At 38.6% G+C, this 10,501-nt stretch overlaps 1 protein-coding gene across 1 annotated transcript in view; it reads right to left on the bottom strand.

Moving 5' to 3' along the window:
- Window positions 1–6,692, bottom strand: part of LOC107040520 (zinc finger protein with KRAB and SCAN domains 1) — a 30,830-nt gene extending 24,138 nt beyond the window's left edge. Inside the window, exons 1-3 of the mRNA XM_015260639.1 lie at window positions 6,676–6,692; window positions 6,088–6,260; window positions 5,874–5,957 (exon numbers count right to left, since the gene is read on the bottom strand). Of these exons, the coding sequence (XP_015116125.1) occupies window positions 5,874–5,957; window positions 6,088–6,260; window positions 6,676–6,692 (274 nt within the window). The remainder of the gene's footprint in view (window positions 1–5,873; window positions 5,958–6,087; window positions 6,261–6,675) is intronic.
- Between the last annotated feature and the right edge of the window lie 3,809 nt (window positions 6,693–10,501).

Here is a 10,501-nt window from a genome sequence, read left to right as displayed (position 1 = left end):
GGGGGGGGGGGGGGGGGGGGGATTGCGAAGAAAGAAAATGCGAATGGTCTTGGAGTACCCCGGGATAGGATAAGACCTGTCAGTTGCATTCAACTGACGACTCTGAGTCCATTACATGTCAAAGATCATGGACCCTAGGAGGCTTGGGGTTCCGGGGAGAATCGAGAAACTTTAATGGAGCCTAACGAGAGACTCGCGAACTCATGGAAAAAGTGTCCGGCAATGTGGATACTGGCTAATTAGACGGGTCTGCTGAGAAATTACGGTTAATGTCTTCAAGTTTTCAACGGATTGCGATGGGGTTATGAGGGGAATTAAATGGTGGATTTATGGCTCGAGAGATTTAATATTGGCGGGTTAACAGAGGGGAATTACGGTAGTTCGATGAAATTCTTTATTTTGAATTTTTTTAGTGGCGCCGCCGAGTGGAAGCATCGTATTCGTGAAATTTAAATTTCAATTTTTTTGGGGGAGGATAATCGATTTTGACTCCAGGCGCTCAAATTCTATGAATTAATCCAATTATGATTTGAAATATTTTTACCAATGATAGATTTACCGAGTTGGGTCATGAGATTGATTGCATCGACTGTTGAAAGAAATTAGTTTAAAATAGTATTCAGGGAAACGTAAAAAAAATCAACGTCGGGGCAATGTCGGGGCAATGTTGGCTGCCAACACTACCCCGGCATTGCGCCAATGTTGGCCGTCAAGATTGGGACAATGTTGGATGTCAACATTGGGGCAATGTTGGCTGCCAAAATTTGAGTAATGTTGGCTGCCAACATTACCCTTTTGCAAAAATACATCAACTATGTTGTGCCGCAAGCAATTTCCCACTTGTTCAACTCATTCCAATATTTTCATTCATTTTAATGTTTTTGTACATTACATATTTGCTTCAATAAAAAAGTTTTACGTCTTAAAACGTTTGTGTCTTCAAAGTCAAGTCACTTGTATTGCCTCAAGTTTAAACATTAAGGCATGCACTAAAAAATAATAAAACGAGAAAGGACCCTGCAACCTAAAAGTCGTGAAAAAATAAATGTTCATAACCATTAAATCCTTATATTCCCGTTTAAGTAATATCGATGCAACAGTGATTGCGTCTTCTCGTTCAATATATTCCATTAAAAAAAACTGGAATATGCATAAAAAGCCAGGGTGTGTCTATCACCCACTACGCGAGGGTTAGTTAAACTTTACAGCCTGCTAATTGCAGAGCGGCCTCATGAACTTTCGTCTCCATTTGAACTACCTCCTAAGTTGTAACATTACCTACATCTATAACCAAAACTTTCACGTCACGTCTTCAGCCACAGTATTTTGCGCCCGTTTGTTTTCCATATCCTGTCTTGCATGGTACATATACAATAATAGTGTGCGTTGTATGCACAGAAGAGTGTCTGGGAGGAGAGGAGACGAATGCCGTTAGAGTTTTATGAGGTTAATGCGCGGAAACACAGCGGGGACGATGGGATGGAGACGAGTATAGTGGTTATATACAAACGCGCGCGAGCCGCGCGAGAACAAGCGAGGCACGTAACCAAGCTTGATGAATTATAAGGCATGATAAGGTCCTGCGCGTTAATTTATTATTCCCGTAATCATGTTTTCATTTTTTCCCTCAATTTTCCTTTTTCCCCGCGCGAGGTGTTTTAACACTAGCCCTGCGATAACATCCCTTTTAGATTACGCATTAATTAAACTTTGTTGGGAAGGCACTTTCGATACTGCATGTATGGCTCAATGAAGCATTGTAATGGCGATGTTATCACGACTGCAGACATTTTGCTGGAAATGGCCTCTATTTTTCTGCTGATGAGGATATTGACTGGGAGTTAATTCAGGCAATGATGTCTGAGGTATTGAGTAGTTCTTTGAAAAAAAATTACTTCCAGTAAAAAAAATTGACGTCTGATCAGTAGAAAAAGTACTTTTACCCAGTACCAAAGGGTTTCTGGGGAAAAGGAAAATCTTGTACTCCCGCGAAGTCACAAAGGAGCTAGATGCAAGTATCGTGCGTCAAGTACCGAGGTACTTGTCGCTAGTACTTTTGTTACTTGGGACTAGTAAAAAAAGGTCTTGGCCTGAGTACCTGGCTGGTTCTTTTCAAAAGTACCAACAGAACTCAATATAAGTAGCAATAGTACTCAAATCCAGAACTCATAATTTTCTTTAGGAATTCATTCAAGATTACAAATGAAGATCCAAATGTTGAAGCACAAGCGAACACAGAAAAATCTGAAGGTAAAATACGTTTTTGAAATGGTAATTCAGTAGTGAAGCGGTAAACCGAGTTAAGTCGATTTTGACTATTAGCTAGTTTTTGCTGAATATCTCGGAATCTAAGAGGGATAGCAAAATTTTCCTCATGACTTTTTTTATAACGCTCTATTGGCTCTACAAAAAAGGTCATGACAAAAATCTTTCTATCTCTTCTAGATTCCGAGATATTCGTCAAAAACTAGCCAATAGTAAAAATCGACTTAACTCGGTTTACCGCTTCGCTACTGAATTCATGTTTTCAAAAACGTAATTTACGAAGAATCAAAACCTTCGCAACTACTTGGGAATGTTTAGCGTTTTCAATACTACTTTCGATATTGCACGTTTGCCTTAATGAAGCATTGTAATGCTGATGTTATCACGACTGCGAACATTTTATTGAAAATGGCATCAATTTTTCTTCTCGCAATCGATCGAACGGACGCATTGCGAGCGCATCCTTGGCACAATCTCCTTTTCCTCGTGTGTGACTCCGCGAGGTGAATGCTATGAGATCGATACCAGTCAGAGTCTAGGTGCCTTTGAACCGAGAATTGCTGGTTGGGCGAGACAGGCGGGGGTGAATTACGGGGGGAAAAACTCGCGGAAAAAAGGGGGATAAAGATTTCAGGGGGATTCAATAAAGCTATCTTGGGGGATTTATACGCGTGCGGTGGTGGATTATGGCGACGTGAATGCCGAGTTATTTGCACCTAACGCATAACTGTTCAGTGAGCTGCGAGACATCGGCAATTATATGTTCAGTGGGAATGCGGGGGGCTGAACACCTATTCGAATGAGGCGATAATGTTCGCGGGGAAAAAAGCTGACGAGAAATTATCGAACAAGTCAAGTAATCGTGGGGCAAGCCCGATTTTTTTGCTTCCGGATGGAAGCTTTGTGATCGTCCAAATTTGTATGTCAAGTTTTTCTTCAATTGTTCGCTAATGAATGGATGGAATTGAGTATTTTCTCTTCAAATGTAGGGATTGTTGAGCCCTATCAATCGCCATTAACTAAAATTTAATTCATCAATTAGTTTTTTAATTTTCTAATTTTTTTTTGAAAATCGGTTGTCCGACGATAACTAAAAAAATGTTCTGAATTGTTTGAATGATGGCTTAAGAAATTTGTTTGGATGTCCTTTCGACCGAGTTCGAAGATGAAGGCGATTGCAATAATCGTTATTTTGATTTATTTGAGAATTTGCAAAAATTTTGTATTTTTTGAAAATCAGAATTCCGGGGATATCTTTGAATATCATGCTTCAAATGAATTCAATCATAGCTTAAGATGTTTCTTTCAATGCCATTCGTCGAAGTTAAAAGATGATTACGATAGCTATATTGGTTGATTTGATTTTTATGATGATTGTTGAAAATTTCGAATTTTTCATAAATTTCCCTGAAAGTGAGCTTTCCGATGGTTTCTTCAAATGCGATGTTTCAGATTCATTCAAGTATGTGTAAATAAAATTTTTCTATTAACATTTTATCGAAGGGCTGAGGGGAGAGGTAGAACCGTAAAAAATGCAATCGGTTGTATAGAAGAAAGGGATAATAAGAATAATGATGACGATAACATTCAACTAAGTTGAAAATAAGACAAAATTAGTTGAAAAGAAATCTTATATAATTTAATATAAAATGAAATAAACAATGAAGTCCATTCCATTCCATTAATTTAACGAAAAAAATTATTGACGCAACAGGAATAGCCGCTAACCCTCTACTCCATACATAACCAAAGATAATTGACGAGAAAAGCACGAGGAACAATTAGACACGTAACAACGAGCGACAACAGGATAAAATAACCATACATCGTGCCAACGACAAAGGGAAAACCGAACTCTATCACGATCCAAGTGGCAATAACGCCAAAAGAGAAGAGTGCGTAATGCATCTGTGAGCGATCGTAGCTGAAATAACGAGCCCAGTGGTGTATGCATCCCACAAATGGTCGAATGCAGCCGTGAGAGGCCGCCTGCCATTATCTCCAAAGACAGAAACCCCAGCTGATTTCGTATACCATGGTCACTGTGCACACGGGTGTCCACCTAAACCCAGTAACTCAGTGGTATAACTACTAAAAATATATGGGGAATACCTTCAGCGAACGTTCGCCTTCGTCTGCGGGTTAGAGTTTGCTGATAGCCTTCGTATGAATTTGTTTGGTTGGTTTTTTAGGAATTTAAAATGGAGGTGTCGATGGAGGCGAATCAAAATTGAAAGTATTTGTGGTTCCTAGTGGATGTTTACGGTAAACGATAAATTGCACTGAGGCGAGAACCGGTGAACAGGTTCATTTGAATCGAATAAAACCCTTCATTTGAAATTTTTTAATTCTGTAAAACAAAGTATTTAATTATGCCAAAGAAACAATTTATTAAATTAAAGAAAACAATTGATTTATTTTTGATGAATCGTTTATTAACATCAACTGAACAATTTAATAATTTCTAATGAAGAGTTTTTTTATTTGAAGAAATTCACATTTTCATGTATTTTGTGACAAAATAAATAAATTAAGTAATTAATAAAAATAAACAGAACATCAAATCAATAAAAAAATTAATTTGCATAAAAACTTAATTTTGTACTATTTAAATAAACTTCTTTATCTGTTTCAAATAAATCATTTTTCTGGATGTAGAAAATAATATAAGAAATGAGAGGTAACACTGCATTTTACCAGATAAATTATCTATTTGAATTAATTAAACATTATTCAAATGGAATAAATACTTTATTAATTAAAAATGATATAATTTTTTTTAATACCGCAGAGAATTAATGACTTATTTTAAAATACAGAAAAAATAGTGAAATGAATTTTCAATAACGCAAAAGGATGCGAATTGGAAACCGAGAAAAATCGATAGGTTCCCGCGTCCCAGCAACAAATCACTCGGCAGTCGATAATGCCCGTTGACCTCCCGCCGAGTGTATAAGGTCGCTGCAGGTGGAGCAGAGGTCGCTTAGATCGTTGGTACGTGTTATACACCCGGATAAGATTCATGTGAGAGAGTTCAACCCGCGTTGATGGTCAATATTCAATTTCAAAGTGATATCATTTTGTTACGCGAGAATAACCCGTCCCAACGGTGCAGCGGTGAAAATCGGATATACCGTGAACTGTAAGGAATACATTATCGTTACTGCTGTATTGCATGCCGAATTCTCAATGGAGAATGAGAGAAGCGTCGCGCTGTTGGGACGATAACTGGCGTCGTCCTTGCGCGGCTGTTGTATGAGTTTACGATAATGCGATTCTCGTAAAATCGCATGTGGGAAACGCCAAGAAAATCGAACGCCGAGGGCTTGTGGGGGTTTTGAGTCGTTGGGAATAATAATTCCGATGTAATAATGACTTCATTTTGAATTTTATTAGAACAATGAATCCGAATTCTTGATGCACAGACACTAATGGATAATAATTCATCGTAAATGGAGGGACCCTTATTCTACCCTTGTGACCCTTATTCTGACCCTTACGACCCTTATTCTGAGCTTCATGAGCCTTATTCTGACCCTCATGATTCTGATTTTTACCCTCATGACCCTCATCACCCTTAATCTTACCCTCGAGGCCCTTATTCTAACCCTCACGACCTTCATGACCTTTATGTCTCTTATTTTGACCCTCGTGATCCTTATTTTGACCCTTGCGACTCTTAATCTTGGAGTCTTAATTTCAAGCACCAAATTTTTATCATCAGGAGTCGTATTCTACTCTTGCGACCCTTAATCTGACCCTCGTGGCCCACATTCTGATCCTTGAGACCCTTACTTTAACCCTTGCGACCCTCATTCTCACCCTTACAACCATTAATCTGACCCTCGCGACCCAGAAGACCCTCGTGACACTTAATCTCACCCTCGAGACCCTTAATCTGACCCTCATGACCAATATTCTGATCCTCGAGACCCTTATTCTGACCTTCATAACTCTTATTTTGATCTTCGTCACCCTCATTTGGGCCCTTGCGACTATTAATTTTGGAGTCTTAATTTCGAGTACCAAATTTTTATCATCAAAGGTCGATCCCGATTTTTATAACATAGAGAGACTCTTACGGAATCACCAACTACTGTCACTAGCTTATATTGCCCGAATAAATCCATCCCAAAATCATCAATTCAAAAGTCAGAATCTCTTAGTCTTGTCCGATAAAATCAAATGAGTCAAATCAATTCCCAGCCCCGGCAAACGTGAAAATTCCACCGGAGAAAAAGGCGCATTCTACCCCATCAGCGTAAAACGATGAATGACTCACGTTACAATCGATATCAATCTCAAACCCGAGACATTCTTCAATGAGCCCAAGCAACCCAACTAATCTCCATACTCGGGATACCCAGTCATGCGTGAGTTTCCCAGATGGACAAGATGATTAAGTGATACTGTCTGCACTTAACCATGTTCACGGAAATCCTACCCCACGGGTCAACTGGATGTCGTCACCTTGGCAATTGGCTCAACGCTATCGTTTTTTTTTATCCGGGACATCCTTCTTCCCGAGCTGTCTACCTAATCGTGCGTGACTACCCGCCGTTCAGGGAAAAAAAACGGGGCAGCACACTTGGCACAACTATTGCACATATTCATCCAGCCTGGATGTTTCAACAGCTGACGAATCCCTGCGTTACCCATTTCATTTGCATCCGAACCGAAAGGTGGATTTCGTAAGGGTGGCTGCAACAAATACCGTATCAACTCCGTGGGACTACTTTTCAGTTGTTGATTTAGAACTTTGCACTGCAAAAACCAGGTGTCTGACAGCTATCGGAATTTAAGATGTCAGATGGTAGAAAACGTCTGAATCTTCAAGAGTGTCTGAAAATCTGACTAATGTCTGAAAATTTCAACCGCCGTTTCTGTCTGAAAATGATGGTAGACATTTTTTGTGTCTGAAAAATTTCAGGCATTCATTTTCAGATATTTTCCGTGTCTGAAATTCAGTTATTTATGAGCGATTCAAACATTTCACTATTAAGATATCTCACCTGATTCAGACGGCAAAGTCCATTCAAACATTAATTTTTAAGATATTTCTCATGTCTGAAAAGTTGACTCATCCACTGCAAAAACTAGGTGTCTGACAACCATCTAAATTTAAGGTGGCAAATGGCAAAAAACGTCTGAATCTTTAAAAGTGTCTGAAAATCTAACTGATGTCTGAAAATTTCAAACACCGCTTGTGTCTGAAACTGACGTCTGTATCTTAATTTCAGACATCTTGGGGTCTGAAATTGAAATGCCTCCATTGATTCAGACCCATTTTAATGTCTCAAAAGTGTCTACAAAATCGTCCCAAAAATGTTTGAAAAGTGTCTGCAAAAGTGTCTGAAATTCAGACATTAGTTTTCACAGTGAACTAGGTGTCTGACAACCATCTGAATTTAAGATGGCAAATGGCAAAAAACGTCTGAATCTTTAAAAGTGTCTGAAAATCTAACTGATGTCTGAAAATTTCAAACACCGCTTGTGCCTGAAACTGATGTCTGCATCTTAATTTCAGACGTCTTGGTGTCTGAAATTGAAATGTCTCCATTGATTCAAACACATTTTAATGTCTCAAAAGTGTCTCCAAAATCGTCCCAAAAAGTTTGAAAAGTGTCTACAAAAGTCTTTGAAATTCAGATATTAGTTTTCGCAGTGAACTAGGTGCCTGACAACCATCTGAATTTAAGATGGCAAATGGCAAAAAACGTCTGAATCTTTAAAAGTGTCTGAAAATCTAACTGATGTCTGAAAATTTCAAACACCACTTGTGTCTGAAACTGATGTCTGCATCTTAATTTCAGACGTCTTGGTGTCTGAAATTGAAATGTCTCCATTGATTCAGACAAATTTTAATGTCTCAAAAGTGTCTACAAAATCGTCCCAAAAGTGTTTGAAAAGTGTCTACAAAAGTCTTTGAAATTCAGATATTAGTTTTCGCAGTGAACTAGGTGCCTGACAACCATCTGAATTTAAGATGGCAAATGGCAAAAAACGTCTGAATCTTTAAGTGTCTGAAAATCGAACTGATGTCTGAAAATTTCAAACACCACTTGTGTCTGAAACTGATGTCTGCATCTTAATTTCAGACATCTTGGTGTCTGAAATTGAAATGTCTCCATTGATTCAGACAAATTTTAATGTCTCAAAAGTGTCTACAAAATCGTCCCAAAAGTGTTTGAAAAGTGTCTACAAAAGTCTTTGAAATTCAGATATTAGTTTTCGCAGTGAACTAGGTGCCTGACAACCATCTGAATTTAAGATGGCAAATGGCAAAAAACGTCTGAATCTTTAAGTGTCTGAAAATCGAACTGATGTCTGAAAATTTCAAACACCACTTGTGTCTGAAACTGATGTCTGCATCTTAATTTCAGACATCTTGGTGTCTGAAATTGAAATGTCTCCATTGATTCAGACCNCGTTTCTGTCTGAAAATGATGGTAGACATTTTTTGTGTCTGAAAAATTTCAGGCATTCATTTTCAGATATTTTCCGTGTCTGAAATTCACCTGATTCAGACGGCAAAGTCCATTCAAACATTAATTTTTAAGATATTTCTCATGTCTGAAAAGTTGACTCATCCACTGCAAAAACTAGGTGTCTGACAACCATCTAAATTTAAGGTGGCAAATGGCAAAAAACGTCTGAATCTTTAAAAGTGTCTGAAAATCTAACTGATGTCTGAAAATTTCAAACACCGCTTGTGTCTGAAACTGATGTCTGCATCTTAATTTCAGACGTCTTGGTGTCTGAAATTGAAATGTCTCCATTGATTCAGACAAATTTTAATGTCTCAAAAGTGTCTCCAAAATCGTCCCAAAAGTGTTTGAAAAGTGTCTACAAAAGTCTTTGAAATTCAGATATTAGTTTTCGCAGTGAACTAGGTGCCTGACAACCATCTGAATTTAAGATGGCAAATGGCAAAAAACGTCTGAATCTTTAAGTGTCTGAAAATCGAACTGATGTCTGAAAATTTCAAACACCACTTGTGTCTGAAACTGATGTCTGCATCTTAATTTCAGACATCTTGGTGTCTGAAATTGAAATGTCTCCATTGATTCAGACCCATTTTAATGTCTCAAAAGTGTCTACAAAATCGTCCCAAAAGTGTTTGAAAAGTGTCTACAAAAATCTTTGAAATTCAGATATTAGTTTTCGCAGTGTAAATAATCGAATATTTCGCCTGCTCGGGGAAAGAGCGATCGAGATGATCGAGCCACCGGCTCGGGGAAGGCGCGGCTTGTGTAAATCCAGCGCCGGGGGGGGGGGGGGGGGGAATCCAACAAAGGCACAGCTACACACCAGGATTTAGAGTCGCCCCGATCGTCTTCAAGGACTCAAGCCGTCGCCACTCACTCGTATTTCTCCACATCTCCCGTACGAACACCAGCAGAACTGGTACATCTCCTCTCCATATTCATATGTGATCCGACCCACAGTCTGACATTCATTTAACCGTTTTATTTAATTGCGAGTCACCGGGTAATTATCGCGCATGAACTCGGGTATTGTCCGACGGGGCGATGGACAGATATGCGATTTAAAAAATCTTAATGCCGAGGTGATTCCGTCGACTCATTGTGGGTCTAGTTGTACACAGACTCTCCCGTTATGGAGTGATGATATGGGGAGAGAAAAATGTGAAAATACGGGAAAAATTGATGCGTCACCTTGTTTTTCCACTAGGGTTTCTCTGCCTACCATCATTAGGCATTAATTAAAACGAACCGAAAGAGAAAAGTCACCAACTCGCCAAAAGAAAGGGTCGTTTTTTGTCGTTCACAGTTGTACTTAATATAATTTTTGTTGTGCACATGAGAAATCAATTTTAGCCGCGTAGCAAATTTATTCATATTCAGAAGGTCTCCGAAAGTTTAACCAATTTTAATTATTTATTTCTAAACATGAAATATTCAGAAGAAAAAATTCTGCGCAAAATGTAACTTCAAAGACGGTGAATACTCATGATGTTTTTCAAATTTATCTCACGCAATTTAATTGACAAATTTAATGATTAAAAATGGATGCTTCGATATCCTCAGTTTCAGACTCCTTTTTCTAGTATTGGTTACAGTAGCGGGAGTAATCCGAAGGCTGCAGGTTCAAATCCCCTCACGGGTAAAATCCTTGATTCCATTGCAACTCCCCTCAAGAATATATTCAAGTGCTAAAGCTCTCAAATAAGTATGCGAAACACGTTAAACAAATCACTGTAAAATGCCTGATA

The sequence above is a fragment of the Diachasma alloeum genome, unplaced genomic scaffold, assembly GCF_001412515.2.
Source record: "Diachasma alloeum isolate Michigan unplaced genomic scaffold, Dall2.0 Dall_scaffold_00338, whole genome shotgun sequence".
Lineage (NCBI taxonomy): Eukaryota > Metazoa > Arthropoda > Insecta > Hymenoptera > Braconidae > Diachasma > Diachasma alloeum.
The sequence above is the reverse complement of the archived record's forward strand: the minus strand, read 5'-3'. Positions and strand labels throughout refer to the sequence as shown.